This window comes from Chelonia mydas, chromosome 5, assembly GCF_015237465.2.
Source record: "Chelonia mydas isolate rCheMyd1 chromosome 5, rCheMyd1.pri.v2, whole genome shotgun sequence".
Lineage (NCBI taxonomy): Eukaryota > Metazoa > Chordata > Testudines > Cheloniidae > Chelonia > Chelonia mydas.
This window is the reverse complement of record NC_051245.2, coordinates 131978604-131997427: the sequence shown is the minus strand read 5'-3', so window position 1 is coordinate 131997427 and position 18824 is coordinate 131978604. Positions and strand designations below refer to the sequence as shown.

The window sequence follows — 18824 nt, the reverse complement described above, 5'->3', positions numbered from 1 at the left end:
GATGGGGAACTCTGCCTCATAAGTAAACGGAGAGAGCTCAGTTCGGGAGAGACTACAGAGGCGATGATTGTCTCTGATGGAGGGAAGCCCTGAGATAGGGTTTAACCAGACAGGTGACAGCGGAGGAAGAACACCATTGCACCAGGTTAGGTTAGAACCACAAGGAAACTTCACTGAAGCCTCAGGCAGCAGAAGGGCTATTAGTCTGAAGATTTGTTTGTACATTTATCTGGACTTGTTTGTGCTATCCTGGAAGGGGTTAGACTTTTATGTGACCTGGTTGGAGAACCAAGTAGGGACACCACTGATGAAGACACCCTGCAACACCACATCCATGCACGAGGGGGCACCCTGGAAGAGAGGGTAAATGCTTTCTGGTGGTAACAGAAGTGGTATTTGGAGACATACACCCCCCGACGAAGGAGGGAGAGATCAACTCCTTTAAGGGTGAGGGGCAGAGGGCCAGATCAACTCCTTTTTGGGTGCGGCGGGGGGAAGATGGACGACTTAGTCCACATGCCGGTAGCCCAGCAAGAACAGATGTTTGCTCTTTTGTTGCATCTTCTACAAAAGCAACAACAACAGCAAGAGACTCAACAATTCGTTTCCTGCAATACCTAGAAAAGTGGAGCCCAGGGACCTGGGCAGTTTTAGGAGAAGAGCATTCTGCCAAACCAGTGCCAGTTCTGGCAACATTTGGCCCAGGTGTTTTTGCACATCTTTTCAACAGCTCGTGTAGCCCCATTCCTCTTGGGAGAAGCTCAGGAAGCTACCAAGCTTTGTCCGACCAGCAGGCAAGGTCATACACAATTGTAAAAGAGGCCATTCTGGAGAGACTGGGCCTGACCACAGAAGCATACCACCACCAGTTTAGGAGAGAGCCTTTCCCCTAGAGTGGCAGCACAATGTTTGCGAGACCTGGCAACACGAACATTGCACCTTGACACAAACTCATTAGAGCAGGGTGCTGGATCTTGTAGGCTGGGAACAGTTCCTAAGGGTCTTGCCTGCTGGAGCCCAAAGTTGGGTCTGAAGATTTCAGACAATTTCTACTGATGAGGCCATGGTGAAGGCAGAGGCTTGTATGGAAGCTGATGAAGCTGAACCACCCTAATGAGGGATTAGGTCAAGGGGACTATTCCAAGGGAAGCAAAGTGACAGAGAACCCCGGCTCTAGGACGGCAAGAGAGAACTTCTTAGACAAATTCTGTACCTAAGATACTGGAGGAGGTAACGGCACCTTACTTGTTACTGGGTATCTGAGAAAGGCACCTGGGAATTGGTCAGAAGAATCCAGTTGTATGTTTCTGGTATGGTCAACCGCTCATGGCATGCAGCTATTTGGACGGCTTTGACAGTCAAGTCTGTGGCTTGGGGAGTTGCCTTGGTAGGGGGCATGCTCCAGACTCCTAGGTAGCTGCTAAAGTGGCTGGACAGGAAATGAGAAGACTGAGTGACTGTGGGTGCAAGCAGAGGCTAGTTCAGGGGAGTAGCCGTCTGATGGCAAGAATAGACCAGCATTTGCCAGTGCATGTTTCAGGTGTACATGGAGAGACATGGGTCTATCCAACAGCAGAGATAGAGGTTGGATGAGCAAGCGGAAGGCCAGCACAGTAAGAGACCTCCCCTAGATTGTAATTGTAAGCAGAGACTGGCCTAACGTCCCAGCACTGTAATGAGAAAGGGTATTGCTTGGCTCCATTAACTGAGAGGACGCTCACTGGCCACGGGGTGTTGGGCCGGGTGGCCTAGCGGTGAGGAAGAGGAGCAAGAAGTCAACAGGCTGGATGGAGCTGGATGGGAGAGTCAAACAGCAGATACCAACTCTGCCTCGGGTAAGCATTGAAAAGTCGATATCTGTTCTTGTTAATTTTGGGGTGGGCAGGGTGCCATCTTTACATTTAAAAATTGAATCATTTATATGGAAAAATGCATGTCCCTGTTTACTCAAGGTCCCTTCTCCTTCCTCAGGCTTGTCCATGCTTCGTGACAGGACTGGCTAGACTGCAGTGGAGTCTCAAACAGATCCTAGCTCATGACCTGGCTGGATTCCCCCTCCTCCCCAGCCATATTTCCCCCTCTTCCTCCTCCTCCACTTTCTCACTGTTCATGGCAGGGGTCTTTGTCTTGGACTTCTCCAAGGGATGCACAGTGGCTGCAGGGTGCTGCTGGAGTCTCCCCCAAGTACGGCATGCAGATCATTGTGAAAGTGGCAGGTCTCTGGCTCAGCACCAGATCAGTTGTTGGCCTCCCTGGCATGCCTACCCCAGCTCCTTCGCTTCCAAGCAGCACTGCTGCTGGTCCCTGTCATATCTCTTTGCCTGCACCCCCATGCAATCTTTTTGTAGATGTCTACATTTCTATGGCTGATCTTTAGTTGTTTCCTCAGCCTCTTCACCCCACAGGTGCAGGAGATCCAATATGTCCTGTCTATTTCACACAGGAACACATCTAGTGCTTGGAGCTGGCAGGGTCACTTTTGCAGCTGCACACAACAAGGGCAAGCTACTAGGTGTGCTTGCCTAGGAAAGCAATCAGGAAAAGGTATTTCAAAAGTACATGGGAGGTTTTAATAAAAGGAGGAAAGTTTCTGGTCTCCATGAACCCTGGGCAGTGGAGTTTACAGTTGTGACCACAGTGGTCACTGTCACAGATAATGGGGCATAGTGGGACAGCTGCTAGAGGACTGGAGGGTGACACAGATCACATAAAAAGAAAAGGAGTACTTGTGGCACCTTAGAGACTAACCAATTTATTTGAGCATAAGCTTTCGTGAGCTACAGCTCACTTCATTGGCTGCATGAAGTGAGCTGTAGCTCACGAAAGCTTATGCTCAAATACATTTGTTAGTCTCTAAGGTGCCACAAGTCCTCCTTTTCTGTTTACGGATACAGACTAACACGGCTACTCTAAAACAGATCACGTAGTGTTTACACTTGCACTGGATCAACATCAGTAGGTTGACCCTGGCTCTGGAAGGTGATTTTACTGTGTTACTGCAATGGATGCTTATGTAGGCTGCAGACAAATTTGGGCATAGATACATGCACAAATAGGTTGATGCAAGGTGACTTATGTTGACTTAACTTTGTCACATAGACCAGGCCTAAATATTTAGTATATTTTGTGGCATGCCAAGTATACAGCCTTCTCTCCCTCAATGGTCCATCCAGCCCAGTATCCTGTCTTCCAACTGTGACCGGTGCCAGATGTTTCAGAGGGAATGAAGAGAACAGTAATTTATCAAATGATCCATCACCTGTCATCCAGTTCCAGCTCCTGGCAGTCAGAGGTTGCATCCCTGCCCATCCTGGCTAATAGCCACTGATAGACCTGTCCTCCATGAACGTATCCAGTTCTTTTTTGAACCCAGCTATGCTGGTTGGTTAAAACCTATAAAGTCAGAAACAATTTGGCACCTAGACAGACTATCTTTGTGCACTGAATGAGGCAGGGTCCTGTGTGAAATAGCATGTGATCATGTAAGTACAGAGTAGACTAACATAATGCCAATGCACATGGGGGGTGGGGTGGGTGGGGAGAATTAACAGTGCATAGGCAACTATAAAACTGGCATTTCCTAACTTTTGAGGGCTTGATTTTGCAACCTTGTTAACATTCTTTTCATGTAGCTTTAAAAAAACTGTAAATCTTATAAAAATTACATACAGGTTTGAAGTTTAATGTGTAATTATAAATTAGGTGTTGAAATATCACTATGCATCACAGACCAGAGAACATAATCATTTAAGGCACTTTGTCACTGTCTGCCCATTTATAAGAATAGGGCCCATTTATAAGAATAATCACTTATCTTTAACTTGGAATTATTGTGTGTAACGTAATTTTATAGCCTACGTCATATCTGCAGCTTTATAACCGTAAACTGTGCTATTGTTTTGCTTTATCAAGCTATGCAAAGCTGGGTGTGGCAAGTCCTTAGATGTGAGACTGCCAAGAAAAAAATATTGGCGTTACTGGAAGTGATGTTAGTGATTCAGTGGTGGCAGTTTTCCCTCTGACCTGGCATGGGGCCAGGGCTGGAGCACGTTGCACTGCTGTGGGGGGAGGGAGGGGGTCGGTTTTTAAGAGTAGATGTGTTCTCTGGACAGATTCTGATTTGGGACATTCCCCACCAGATTTATTTCGATACAATATTATTTTTCATTTAATTTCCTAAGCTGTTGTGTAGTATTGCTGTGAGCTGTTAAACAGCCCCTGTATTCCACCAACCCGAGAAGTGGCTGCATTTCTGTACAAGTGATTCCTTCAGAGTCTATAAACCAAGGGCTTGTCTACACTTTGACATAATAGATTCTAGAATATAAATATAAAATAAAGCAATGTAACTGCTACAGGACTGAAGAGTAAAGTATTTTCAATCAGACCACGCCAGTTTTATCTGAAAGTATGTTAGCAAAAGAACGAGGGGAGGCTCTTGGCACGCTGGATTGCATGCTTTCTCAGCTAGAACTGTGCTGTCTGATGCCCTTGGAGAAGAGATTTCCCAGGAATAATGTAGTCATTGCCCAGAAGTGATCTTACCATTCAGCCATAAAAGTGCAATACAGTAACATGTTAAAGGGACTGATGATGTTTTAGCAAAATAAATTGTTTGACAGAACAGCCCTGCTAGGTTATATAATGATTTGATAAGTTTATAGTTTGGTTTTACATACTGGAGCCTGTATTTTTATGGGCAGCTTGGCAAGAAAAGCATCCACGTGGCTGGGTTCTCAAATGCTGACTGTATGTGCATTAACTTCAGAGTGCCGGGGCATCAGTGAGACAGCAGGATTTCTCTCTTCATACAGCTCCTGCCTTGCGGACCAGCAATAGGCCGCTGTGTTCTTTAAGGAATATTTCATTTTCTTGCTACCCATTTGGCTTGTCTCTCACTCTGGATCTGTCTGTCTGTCTAGTAGGAGAGACAAAGGCTGTGACATGAACAGGGTTCTCTATTAAATTGCTAGCCCTTTAAGCAGAATGCTCCCTGCTGGAGTGCATACGGAATACGAGGGTGTGGAGGGAATCCACCCTGGGCCAAGAGCCTGGTTCTCCCCTTCCTTGCATCTTGTGTGTTATTTACTCTTCAAAATGAGAGCGGTAGCCTTTCACCCTCCTGTGCACGGGTGTGAATGTCTGCACACGGTGCCAGGCAATGGAGAATCAGGGTCAAGGTTTACGCACTGTAGCGAGGCGAGACTCACCAGCACTGCGCCTCCTGCTGGTCATCCTGGGAATTAGCTCTTCCAGCCTCCAGAACTCCCTCTGTAGGCCAGTGTCCCGCTTGCTTCTGGCTCCCGTGTCCCTCCTGGACCCCGGTGCCCCTGTATCTTGGGGTGCTGCCCCCTGGCAGCGCCCCCACAGTCTGGGTCTCCCCTTCCCAGGGAACCCCCAACCCTCTATCCCCACCTCACCTTAGTCTATGGCTACTGCCAGTCACCATCTAGCCCCTGCTCCCTGGGGCAGACTGCAGTGTACGAGCCTTTCATCATTGGCAAAGGGCAGGGTTTGGACTTGCTGCGTTTGCCTAACCCCTGGGCTGCAGCCTCTGCAATCCCAGTACCCGGTTTAGCCTTGCACAGGGCCTGCAGCCTGGGGAGTTGCCAGGCAGGAGCTCCCCAGCTTCTCTCGTCTTTCCCCAGCCCTGCTCTGTTGCCTGCACCCTCAGCTCCCAAGCAGCTGGGTCCTTCTCTCTCTGAAGCTCGAGGGAGAGTCTGCCTGAGCTTCTAGCTTGCAGCCCTTTTATAGGGCCAGCTGCGGCCTGATTGGGGTGTGGCCCCAGCTGTGTCTGCCTCCCCAATCAGCCTCCTGTATTGGCTCCCCAGGGCAGCCCTTTCCCAGGGCTGTTTTAACCCCTTCAGGGCCGGAGCGGGTGACCACCCGGCTACACGCACCTTTTAAGTCCCATGTGAACCCTGAAATTACAGCATAAGTGGAATTTATGAAGTGCCAAAGCCTTGTGCTGCCCCTGCACAGAGGTGCGGTACAAACACATAGCATGGGCCAAAGCAGCACTCCTTAGATCAGGGATCTCAAACTCAAATCACCACAAGGGCCACATGAGGACTAGCACATTAGCCCGAGGGCTGCACCACTGAAACCTTTTCATACAATGATGCAAAAAGTATAGTCAAAAATGAAAAAAAATGAAGAGTAATATAGTATGCTATTAAAAGTCAATGTATTAGCTTTTTAAAAACTGTAATGCGAAAAGTCAGTGCTAATTTTGACAGTCATTTCATTTTTGGCCACTTAGCTGGCAGCGTTTTGCATCAACCAGAGCATCAATATTAGATTTGATGTCCTGAGACAAACCAATCTCAGTGTTGCTTTCAAATGTTCATCAGTGAGTCTTGACCTTAACACAGATTTGTTAATCTTCATGGAAGAGAAAAACTGTTCACATATCTATGTACTTCCAAACATTGCCATTATCCTTGCGGAAGCAGAGAATAACGTGGGAAATCTTTCTTGTGAAAGAAACCTGTAGAATTCTGGAATTCCAACATCTGTATACTTCTGCTTCAAAATGGTATCACACTGAAGCTCCACTAAGTCCATCTGCATTTCCTCTGCAACACTGTCAATTTCCACAGCAAATGGTGTGGAAAAAAGTTGAAAATGTGGTTCAAGTGCCTTGAAATCTTTAAACCGCACATCAAACTGCTTGTGTAAGTTAGAAATGATATCTGCATATTCTTCCAAGGATTTGGGTTCAACTTTTCCTAAGGAATTCAGAGTCGAGAAATGGACCAAATTGCCAGCAGTCAGCTGTTTCCCCCAAAAAGTAAGCTTGACTTCGAATGACTTAACACTGTCATACATCTGTGTTATCACCTGTTTTCTACTCTGAAGCTTCAAGTTCAACGCATTCAGGTGATCAGTTACATCTGTTAGAAAAGCAAGGTTGCAGATAAAAGTGGAATCAGCAAGCTGTGGAACCTCCTTGTTTTTCATTTTCATGAAGGAATCAATCTCCTCTCTAAGTGCAAAAAAACGCTTCAAAACATTTCCATGACTCAGCCATCTAACTTGAGTGTGATACAGAAGTTCCCCATATTCGCTGTCCGTACTTGCTAGACAAGAAGTGACCTGTCTGTGATTCAGCCCTCATGCACGTATACAAATAACGGTTTTAACAACTACATCCATAACTTCCTTCATTTGTAGACTTTTACTACACAGGGCTTTTTGGTGCAAAATGCAATGTATGCTGGTGAAGCTAATGCCTGGTCTATTGAGGCTGTTGCGTTTGGTCTTCAATCATCCAACCACGCCAACATTTTCAGAGCACGCTGATGGCCACCGTCCGTAGCCCAAGATACGAGTTTGTTCCATGGCAGCGCAGCTTTTTCAATGCACTCTTCCAGTCCTTGAAATATGTCACGTCCCGCTGTGGTACCCTTCAGTGGCATTAAGTCTAGCAATTCTTCAGTTATATTCAAATTGCAGTCCACACCCCTAATGAACACTGCACACTGTGCGGTATCTGATACATCTGTACTCTCATCAAGAGCAACTGAAAATGCTTCGAAGTCTTTTGCCATTTGAATCAATTGTTTTTGCACATTATCTGCTAAATCCGTTATCCTGCTGGCAACTGTATTGGCAGACAAGCTTATGCCTTCAAAAACTTTCTTCCTATCAGGACATAAAATTTCGCTGGCCTTCATAAGACATTCTTTTACGAATAGGCCTTCCATAAAAGGTTGCGATGATTTAGCTATCATTTCGCTTATCACAAAACTTGCTCTTACTGAATCTTCGCTAGACTTGTTAGTCTCCGAAAAGAAATTTCTTTGCTTGGCAAATGCTGCTTTAAGTTGTCGAACTTTTTCCTCTCAGATTTTCCGGTGAATGCATCATGTGTCGTAGTGCCGACGCGCGTTATACTCCTTGGGAACAGCAATCATTTACTGATAAATAAGGCATTGAGGTTTTTTTTTTACCTCTGGGAAAAAATATACATTCTCCCATTTGTCTTAGAAAACTCTCTTTTCTTCCATGAGTGGTTTTTTTTTCGATGAAGTCATTTCCGAGCGGTTTTAATAAAATATATACACTCAGCAATGAACCTCACTCAAAGGACAAAACATGCACTTAGTTTTAGAATTACTTCTGTTAAAACCCCCTCTCCACCCCTTCCATGAGGCCCCACCCCTGCCCTGCCTCTTCCCACCCCTTCCCTGCCCCTATTCCAACCCCTTCCCCAAATCCTTGCCCCTGCCCTGCCCCTTCTCCCCCTCCTCCCGAGCACGTGGCTTCCCACTCCTCCCCCTCCCTCCTAGAAAGCGCTAAGTGCCGCCAAACAGCTGTTTGGTGGTGGGAAGTGCCTGGAGGTAGGCAAAGGAGTGGGGAGTGGCGCTCTGGGAAGTGGGGAGCAGAGGATGAGGGGAGGGTAGCAGCCACAGGAAATAACTCCGGAGGGGGTGGGGGGAGTTTGGCAGCCACAGGAAGTAACTCAGAGGGGGGGGGGGTCGGGGAGCTTGGTGGGCCGCAGCAAAGAACTCTGTGGACTGCATGTTTGAGAACCCTGCTTTAGATGGATATTTAGTTCGTCACTTAAGGTTTCAATGATAACATTAAACCGATGAAGACCTGTATGCCATGTAACTGGAACAAAATTCAAGAAGCATTCCATAGGTGTGCAGTTATTCAGCATGTAGCACACAGTAAATGTCAGCTGATCAGTATGGCTAATATCTGGTGTGGAATCAATGCTGAAGGAAAAATAATTAGCCAATTTTACCTCATCCACAATATCTTGCTTTACATTGTCAGCCATGAGTTTGGTGAACTCTTCACAGATTGTTGATGATAGATATGATGTTGTGCCATGACCAGCATTCCCATACTTGTTGTGGAGGGCCAGGTAAGGGTCATATTCTGCTACCAACTCTAAGCAGCCAATGAAGTTGCCATTATTAAGACTGCCAAAGCTTTCATTAGCCTGTCTCAGTGCCAGAGCTCGTGTTCTCAGAAATGTTATTGCTGATAAGACTCACTTCAATGCTTCTGTCCAGTAATTTCTTTCTTTAATATGTCTATCTCTTGTATGTTTATCAAGGGTTTGAGTCTTCAATAAACGCATTATATAAGCTGTGAGAGCTTGTCAGTGCTCAGAAGAACTTTCAGGGTCACCAAGTCTGCCAATGTGATCCCATGAATCAAATCCTCTCTTGGCTAGTGCAGATGTGCTGTTCGGAGAAAACAATTTGCACACAAAACAGAAGACACAGTCAGTCGATGGTGAGTATGAGAGCCAGAGCCTTTCAGTAGTTTCACCATTCGAGGACACGTGATTGAAGGCTGTATCACAGAGTTTCCTAAAATAAAAAACATTTTAATATTAAGGTATAATCTCCAACATTTGTGATGAATACAGCTGACCCTCAGCTTGACTCCTGGTTCCTGATCCAGCTCTGACCCTTGACTCTGGCTCCTGGCAGCTGACTCCTGCTCCAACCACTAGGCCTGACCATCCACACCCCAGCCATGACACAGGCTTTTGTGAATCCCACTCTTAGGCACTAACATTCCCCATGCATTGTGTAGGGAGCCTGGGCAACTAATTCAGGGCTCTGGATTCCACTGGCTGGCAGGGAACCTAAATGTTACATCCTACAACACTGTGCCTAAGTCCCTTTGGCAGATCTAATCCTTAGTGTAATTTTCAAAATCTCAGTAAGTGCCTAACTCCCCTGGATTTCAAAAGTCCAGTAGGCGCAGTCTATGATTTATTCTGTCAGTGAGGGATACCTGGCTTTTTGATCAGGTTTATCAGCTGGTCAAATACAGTAATGAACCCACCAGGAGGAACCTCTCCTTGGATCAGGATCACAGCATTTCACAGGGCCAAAGGGAAGTGAATGGCTTATACAAATTCTGCAAAACCAGAATGATACTGATGAAAGCTGTTGTTTATCAGTGACATCTGGTGGCCAGTACAGCTAATACCAGTAAATATTGCAGACAATAGACTGCTCTTCCAGAAACTGTTCTACACTCGGATGGGATGAAGAGAAAGAGCAATGGTACTGTTTTATAATTACCTGAAAAGAAAAACCCTGTCCAGTGATCCTTGGAGCTGCTGTCTAGCATGGTCATCGTTCAAAACCAGGCATTTCACATTCTGGGGTAGGGCTGAAGGCAGCACAGTTTTGAAGACATCTTGGTCTTTGGGGCTTACTGTATGTTCTCTATTGTCTATCTCTATGTTCCAGCAAACACAGTGAGGTCAGAACAAAATATGCCATTTGCTTCAGTTGGTCTCAGGTCATTTTTCCCTCAAATCCCCACTTTACTTTGTCTATGGCCTGGTGTACACTACAGAGTTAGGTCAACGTAAGCTGCCTTACGTCGATCTAACTCTGTAGTAAGAATAAGGAGTACTTGTGGCACCTTAGAGACTAACAAATTTATTTGAGTATAAGCTTTCGTGGGCTAAAGCCCACTTCATCAGATGCATGTAGTGGAAAATACAGTAGGAAGATATATATATACACACAGAGAACGTGAAAAAAAATGGGGGTTGCCATACCAGCTCTAACAAGACAAATCGATTAAGGTGGGTTATTATCAGCAGGAGAAAATTGTAATGGATTTTTTACCTTCAGTCCTTTTGGTATGATGTTTTGCATTTGGAAAGAAAGATGATGTCTGTCTGTATCTGTATGAGTTTTTCATGAAGTTGATAGATTTCCACTTCATACGGCTAAATGCAGTAGTGTCTACGGTGCCACAAGTACTCCTCGTTCTTTCTGCTGATACAGACTAACATGGCTACCACTCTGAAACCTGTCACCGTACAAGGCACTGCATTTAGCCGTATGAAGTGGAAATCCATCAACTTCCATCTGTGGTAGCCATAGCAGTCTGTATCAGCAAAGACAACAAGGAGTCCTTATGGCACCTTAGAGATTAACAAATTTATTTGGGCATAAGCTTTTGTGGCTTAAAACCCACTTCATCAGATGCATGGAGTGGAAAATGCAGAGGCAGGTATAAATACACAGCACATGAAAAGACGGGAGTTGCCTTACCACGTGGGGGGGGGAGGTGTCAGTGCTAAGGAGCCAATTCAATTAAGGTGGAAGTGGGCTTTTTTCAACAGTTGACGAGGAGGGGAAATCATTTTTGTAGTGCTAATGAGGCCAATGTAATCATGGTAGCCCATTTCAAACAGTTGACAAGAAGGTGTGAATATTAGCAGGGAGAAATTAGTTTTTGTAGTGACCCATCCACTTTCAGTCTTTATTCAGGCCTAATTTGATGGTGTCCAGTTTGCAAATTAATTCCAGTTCTGCAGTTTCTCATTGGAGTCTGTTTTTTGAAGTTTTTTGGTTGAAGAATTGCCACTTAAGTCTGTTATTGAGATCCAGGGAGATTGAAATGTTCTCCTACTTGTTTTTGAATGTTATAATTCTTGATATCTGATTTGTGTCCATTGCATACTGTCTGGTTTGGCCAATGTACATGGCAGAGGGGCATTGCTGGCACACGATGGCATAGATCACACTGGTAGATGTGTGTGGCTGATGTGGTTAGGTCCTATGATGGCGTCCCTTGAATAGATACGCGGACAGAGTTGGTAACAGGGTCTGTTGCAGGGGTTGACTTCAACGAGAAACTGCAGAACTGGAATTAATTTGCAAACTGGACACCATCAAATTAGGCCTGAATAGAGACTGGGAGTGGCTGGGTCACTACAAGAAGTAATTTTCCCTCTGTTGATACTCACCCCTTCTTGTCAACTGCTGGGAATGGAGGACGTTCACCTTGATTGAATTGGCCTCGTTAGCATTGACCCCCCCACTTGGTAAGGCAGCTCCCATCTTCTCATGTACTGTCATAGTTACACCTGCTACTGTATTTGCCACTCCATGCATCTGATGAAGTGGGTTTAGCCCTCTGAAGCTTCTGCCCCAATAAACCTGTCCGTCTCCCAGGGCTCGGCTCCACTTGCCGGTCGGAGCCCCCTGACCCAGCCCCGGGCGCCCTAACGGCGGAGGCGTCCCCGCTGGCGAGGCCCGCAGCGCCCGGGCTCCCCCGGTGACCCACCGCCCCGAGAGGCGCCCGGGGAACCTCGGGAACGCCAGGAGCCGAGGCCCAGCAGGAGGGTGAGGTCACGTGAGGGTGTCCGTTGGTCACGTGAGGGTGTCCGTTGGGCTTCTTTTTCTCTTTGCACCAGCTTTAAACGTTTAACAGTTGCGGGTTGCGGGTTTTGGTGGGGGAGGGGTTGAATTTCCCCTCGCCGGCCGTGATTGGTTGACTCCCTCACTGTGCGCATGCGGAATGAGGAGACCTCCGGCCGGGAGCGCATTTCACGCCGCTGTCTGCGTCTGTCTTTTGCGCATGCGCGCTGCTCACAGAGCGAGGAGGAGCGCGCTCCGCCACTCTGCCCCCCCCCCCGGCCTTTGTTTTGCGCATGCGTGCTGAGCAGTGAGTGAGTCGGTCCTGGCCCACCCACGGAAGTGGGTATGCGCGTGGCCGGAAGTGGCGCTTGTTGTTCTGTCTGGTGGGAGCTGAGGGGATCGTGGGCGGTCCAAGATGTCGATAGAAATCGAGTCCTCGGAGTGAGCGCGGAGCGGGGGCGTGAGCCCGGGGGCATTGGGTTGGGGGGTGGCCCCGGCCCCGTTCCCGAGGTGGGAGGTGGCCCCGGCCCCGGGGGTTCCCGAGGTGGGGGGTGGCCGCGGCCCGGTCGTTCCTGGGTTGGGGGGAGGGGTGGCCCCGGCCCCGGCCCCGTTCCCGGCCCCGTTCCCGGCCCCGTTCCCGGAGGTTCCCGAGGTGGGGGGTGGCCGCGGCCCCGTTCGTTCCTGGGTTGGGGGGAGGGGTGTTCCCGTTCCCGGGGGTTCCCGGGTTGAGGGGGTGACCTCAGCCCCTTTCCCGGGTAGGGGGTGGGGTTCTGGTCCCGTTCCTGGGAGGTATGGGGTTGGGGGTGACCCTGGGGCTGCTCTCTGAGGCAGGTTTGATCCTGACCCTTGAGTGTCCGTCCCCCCGCAGCGTGATCCGGCTCATTATGCAGTACCTGAAGGAGAACAGCCTTCACCGTGCACTGGCCACCCTCCAGGAGGAGACCACTGTGTCCCTCAACACTGTGGACAGCATCGAGAGCTTTGTGGCTGATATCAACAGTGGGCACTGGGACACGGTGTTGCAGGCCATACAGTCTCTCAAGCTGCCGGACAAGACCCTGATCGACCTATATGAACAGGTGGACGTGTCAGCAACACAGTAGCAGCCACGCACCCCACTGTGCATTTATGAACACCAATTTGCTGCCATTAACGACAAAATCAAAGCTATCAGAATGTCACAAGGGAAAATCATGAGTGGGTTTTGGGTGTCCTGGGTCAGAATGCGTGCTCTGCACCATTGGATGAGTGCCACTAAGGGAAAAACTAGCGTTGTGGGGAAGAAACAAATTGCACATCTAATTGTCAAGATCTTTCTTCCCCCTGTGGTGCACTGCTCAAATCTTAAAAACTTCGGTTTGTAGAATTACTTTATAGATAGGAAATTCAGCTTTGGATGCATGTCAAATACATACCTTCAGCATCAATAGTGAACAAATGATCCTTGAAGGTTGAGGTGGAAAATATTTCTTGCATCTATATATAAAATCATATCTCCATTTTTAAACACAAATTTCTTCAAAGCAAGGATAAATAGTTTGTGAAGAATTTATTCTTTAGATCATATTCACACTTTGCATTTGTAAATACTATCTTATTGTTTAACTGTTAACGTAAGAGTTGTATTTTATCTTGTGGATGCTAACCATGTTTCCGATGCTAACATGCATCCGATGAAGTGAGCTGTAGCTCACGAAAGCTTATGCTCAAATAAATTGGTTAGTCTCTAAGGTGCCACAAGTCCTCCTTTTCTTTTTGCGGATACAGACTAACACGGCCGCTACTCTGAAACCTGTCATGTTTCTTTATGTTACTCTAGGTTGTTCTTGAATTAATAGAGCTCCGTGAGCTGGGTGCTGCCAGATCCCTCCTGAGGCAAACTGACCCTATGATCATGTTAAAACAGACTCAGCCAGAGAGATACATTCACCTTGAAAATCTCCTGGCCAGGTCCTACTTTGACCCTCGTGAGGTAAGTTGTATTTGTGGAATTTTTTAAAAAAAGTTGTAGTTATATGATTTGGAGAATTTGTAATTAGCATAACTCTTTTTTGCACGGCACACTTATTAATGAAAAGCTTACTCTGTTTAGTATTTTTTTCCCTTCTTGGTTTTTCTGTGTAAGTCATCCCCATCTCTCAAATTCTGTATTTGTACTTTCAGTATGTCATTTTTATTTTGTTACGATACTGCAGTTTTTAATGTTTTTTGTGATTTTTTTTTATTAAGCATTTCATGAATACATCCTTTTTAAGATTCACAAGTGGTTAAAACACTGGACTGAGACTCAGAAAATCATGGTCCAGTTTTCATTTCTGCCACAGACTTCTGGTGTGATCTTGGGCAAGTCACTTAAGTCCTTTGTGTCTCATTTTCCCGTCTTTAAAATGTTGGAAACAATACTTGTCGACTCCTGTAGATCTGAAAATGCTTTGTACATTAAAAAAAATTATAAAATTGCCAGGTATTGTCTTTTATATATTTGATTTAGACTGGGTTTGTTTAAATCTAAATTTAATTCCTTTATTCAGGTGTGTTTTGCATCTAGAATTTTCTTTGGCCACTCAAAATGCTTTTGTCTTTTGTTTGATTCGCTTCGCTCCTTGGTCCCTCAAACACTTTGATTAAAAATAAGATATAACTACAAGTGACAGAGATCTGTGACAAAATTCTTGCAGGAAATGATAATTTCACATGTATCTTCTTCCTAGGCATACCCAGATGGCAGCAGCAAAGAGAAACGGAGAGCTGCTATTGCACAAGCTTTAGCTGGAGAAGTCAGTGTAGTACCTCCATCGCGTCTTATGGCATTGTTGGGGCAGGTAATTTTTGAAGAAAATATATTTACTAACTATACCAATTTGTTTCTAGACTTTTAATGTATGAGACTGAAATTTGGGTGGCCTGGTCCTAAGCTTTGCCACAATAGAACCACATTAATCTCACACTTTATAAATAGCACACGCAAATAAGTCTCTTCCTTCCTCACATCAAGGATTTAATAGCTATAGTAAGAGGTCATGTTCCTAAAATTGCTGTTTGTGGTTTATGGGTTTTTTTTTGTTGTTAGTTTGTTTTTTTATAGAGTAGGTTACTGGTATTAATAGAGGATAATAAATAAAGCTAAAATAAACTATTTAAATAAGTTATATTTCATGAGATTTTGTCCCTGCTTTTTAAATTGGTTACTCCTTTTCAAAACTCAGTCACTTGCAATGGACTTCCTGGTGAATGTGAACTAATAAAGTTCTACTTTAACTTTTTTCATTGCTTAAACTTTATTTAAAGTAAATTAAAGAAAGTAAAGTAAAGAAAGAGATCTTGGAGTCATTGTAAATAGTTCTCTGAAAATACCCACTCAATGTGCAGCAGCAGTCAATAAAGCTAACAGAATGTTAGGCATCATTAGGAAAGGGATAGATAATAAGACCGAAAAATATCACAGTGGCTCTATATAAATCCATGGTACGCCCACATCTTGAATACTGCGTGCAGATCTGGTCACCCCATCTCAAAAAAGGTAGATTGGAAATGGAAAAGGTACAGAGAAGGGCAAAAAAGTGGTGAGGGGTATGGAACAGTTTCTGTAAGAAGAGAGATTAATAAGACTGGGACTTTTCAGCTTGGAAAAGAGACAGCTAAGGGGATATGGTAGAAGCCTATAAAATCTTAACTGTTGTGGAGAAAGTGAATAAGGAAATGTTGTCTACTTCTTCACATAACACAAGAACTAGGGGTCACCCAATGAAATTAATAGGCAGCAGGTTTAAAACAAACAAAAGGAAGTACAGTAACTCTTCACTCAACGTCGTCCTGGTTAACGTTTTTTCATTGTTACGTTGCTGATCAGTTAGAGAATGTGCTCATTTAAAGTTGTGCCAGTGCTCCCTTACAATGTTTGGCAGCTGCCTGCTTTGTTCACTGCGTGAAGAAAGAGCAGGCTGTTGGAGCTAGCTGGTGGGCGCTTGGAACCAGGGTGGATCAGCAGTCCCCCCATCAGCTCCCCTAAGTTCCCAGCGTGGTAGCTGCCCAGCAGGCTGTCCCTAGGCACTTCAGATATCCTTCCCCCCACTGCTGTGTGCTGCTCCCAGGAGCCTCCTGCTTGCTGTGCAGGGGGTAGGAGGGAAGAGGGGTGCTGATGTCAGTGTCCCCCTTCCCCCGCTCCTGTACCCCATCTCCATAGAGCAGGGCGGGACAGGACAGGGCTCAGGACAGAGGGAGCTTGCTGGCAGCAGCTGCTGTCTCAACTTGCTGATCTACTTAAAAAGGCAGCGTACTCAGTGGAGTCAGCGCACTGAAAGGGGCAATGCACGTCTCTTTCTCTCACACACGGTGTGTGTGTCTGTCTCACTCTCTCACACACCCTGGCACTTTGGAAAGTGGAGGGAGTGGTGCGCTTCAGTGGGATAGCAGGGGTTCATCATCACGTTCAGTTTCCACAAGGAATGTTTGCAGCCACTGCCATGCTGTCTCCTCCCTCCATTCCTGCTGCCTTGTAGAGCGTGAGGCTACATTAGCAACAATGTGTTAACCCTTGAGGGCTGAGCCGAGTGCTAGTTCATCATTTAGCAGCAAGGCATTCCCTGGGAAATATCCCACCCTCTGACTCCACCACCTCAACCAAACTTCACAAGCAACATTGCTTTAAATTGTTTGTTTAAAACTTATAGTTAGTGTGTGTGTGTGTGTAGTCTTTTGTCTGGAGAAAAAAATTTCCCTGGAATTAATTCTTAAAGGGGAAATTGGATTCGCTTAACTTCATTTTGCTTAAAGTAGCATTTTTCAGGAACATAACTACAACGTTAAGTGAGGAGTTCTAGTACTACTTCACACAATACACAGTCAACCTGTGAAACTCCTTGCCAGAGGATGTTGTGAATCCCAAAACTATAACAGGGTTCAAAAAAGAACTAGATAAGTTCAGGGAGGATTGGTCCATCAATGGCTACTAGCCAGGGTGGTCAGGGATGCAACACCCTGCTCTGAGTGTCCCTAGCCTTTGTTTGCCAGAAGCTGGGAGTGTATTACAGGGGATGGATCACCCTCAATGATTGCCTGTTCTGTTCATTCCCTCTGAAGCACCTGGCATTGGCCACTGTTGGAAGACAGGATACTGGGGACCATTAATCAGACCCATGTGGGTATTTTTATGTTCTCATGTATATTGATTTGAAACAAGTATTATGTCCTGTGTTGGGAAAATTATTATTATTCTACTGTAGTGGCTGTGTAGGTCAAAATAAAGTAAATTTTATTTTTCTATCTGTTCATAAAAGGACTATCAAAGTTCCTTTACTTTTATATGTAAATAGATCTCTGGCCAGCTCTTTCAGAACTAACTACTAACTGTGTACAACTTCATATTTATCTCATCCTTTGTAATTAAATTACTGAAAGGAAAACAATTAGGGAGGGCCTGCAGCTCTTCTCTCTTGCTAGGAACACTTGGAAATAACAAAGATATGCTCAAACCTTTGCATTGGTTTCCAGAGTTCTGGCAACAGCATTGCTTTGAGTAACTGATCTGAAAAATCTTAGAGTGGCCACTCAGTTCAAAAGTTAGAAGTGCAAAGCTTTTTGAAGGTTTCTAGGAAATGCTTGCTATACTAAGGAATTTGGTGTAACACAGCCCCTCCTGAGAGGATTACACTGACTGAGCTTATTTCATGAAAAGGATCTCTAAATATAATCATTTTGGCTTCTCATAAGGCACTGAAATGGCAACAGCACCAGGGACTGCTTCCTCCAGGGATGACAATTGATTTGTTCAGAGGTAAAGCAGCCGTGAAAGATGTAGAAGAAGAAAAGTTCCCCACGCAGCTGAGCAGACATATTAAGGTAGAATTCTACTAACTTTTTTCTGTATAATGCTTGGTAGTACTTGCTATAGTTACCTTAAGCCAAGACTTTCATTTTAACTCCCGATCTTCATGTGCTCATAGCTTTTTGAAAATTTAGCCTTTTTACTTAAATTTTTCCATGCCTGGTCTTGGCCCAGAAGTACATCTTTGGAAGGTTTGAATGAAAACTCCGGTTGAGGGTGGAGGAATGCTAATTACATTTCAGCTGGTTTTGAGTTGTGAATTTTAAATGCTGTTGTGTTCTGGTTGATTAAGGCTCTCATTATCTACAGGAAAAAACGGATTCTTAAAAATTTGGTTTTGTGTATGCATGTTAGTAACTTCCATTAGTCATGGGAACTTTGATACTAAGTGTAGCACTAAGTTATTATTATAACTAACATTTTTTGTATTTTGTGCTTTCAGCCACAACAACAAAAAGCTTTTTGTATAGTTTTCAATATAGAAACAGATTCTGCTCTGAAATTTCTGTGCTCCTGCAAAGCTTGACTTACAGCAGACAGCTGTTCTGTTGTGGAGTTTCCAGGGTTTATAGGTGAACTCCATAAGCCCAGTAGTTCCAGTTCATGCTCAGTAGCTCTGCCAGTTTTCTCTGCAAGCTGCCTGTTCTGATAATAAACAGAAAATATGGTTTACAGGGGTCTCTGTGTCAATGACCTGGACATGAGCAGTCAGGTCTAGTGGTTGGAGCAGGAATCGATACCCAGAAATTGCAACCGAGGGTCAGAGCCAAGGGTCAGAAGTCAGGAATCTTGAGCTGAGGATCAGAGCCAGGTTACCTGGAGTGAGGCAGGAGCAGGATTAGGAATAAGCAGGTGCAGGA

General features: G+C 45.5%; 1 protein-coding gene and 1 long non-coding RNA gene across 3 annotated transcripts in view; one reads left to right on the top strand and one right to left on the bottom strand.

Annotated features, from left to right (window-relative positions):
* Positions 1-8288: 8288 nt before the first annotated feature.
* Positions 8289-10670, bottom strand: LOC122466076. The gene is made up of 3 exons (XR_006291301.1): positions 10617-10670; positions 10059-10218; positions 8289-9332 (listed from the first exon to the last, which is right to left on the bottom strand). It is a non-coding gene; the product is annotated as an uncharacterized LOC122466076 (long non-coding RNA).
* A 1666-nt stretch (positions 10671-12336) lies between these two features.
* The window catches only part of SMU1 (SMU1 DNA replication regulator and spliceosomal factor), a 28902-nt gene continuing 22414 nt past the window's right edge, over positions 12337-18824 (top strand). The window contains exons 1-5 of one of the 2 annotated variants that reach the window (XM_007057921.4): positions 12337-12581; positions 13009-13219; positions 13960-14112; positions 14852-14962; positions 17850-17978. In XM_007057921.4, coding sequence (XP_007057983.1) covers positions 12556-12581; positions 13009-13219; positions 13960-14112; positions 14852-14962; positions 17850-17978 — 630 coding nt within the window. In that variant the 5' untranslated portion in view covers positions 12337-12555. The other variant, XM_043547644.1, reaches the window with a different exon arrangement.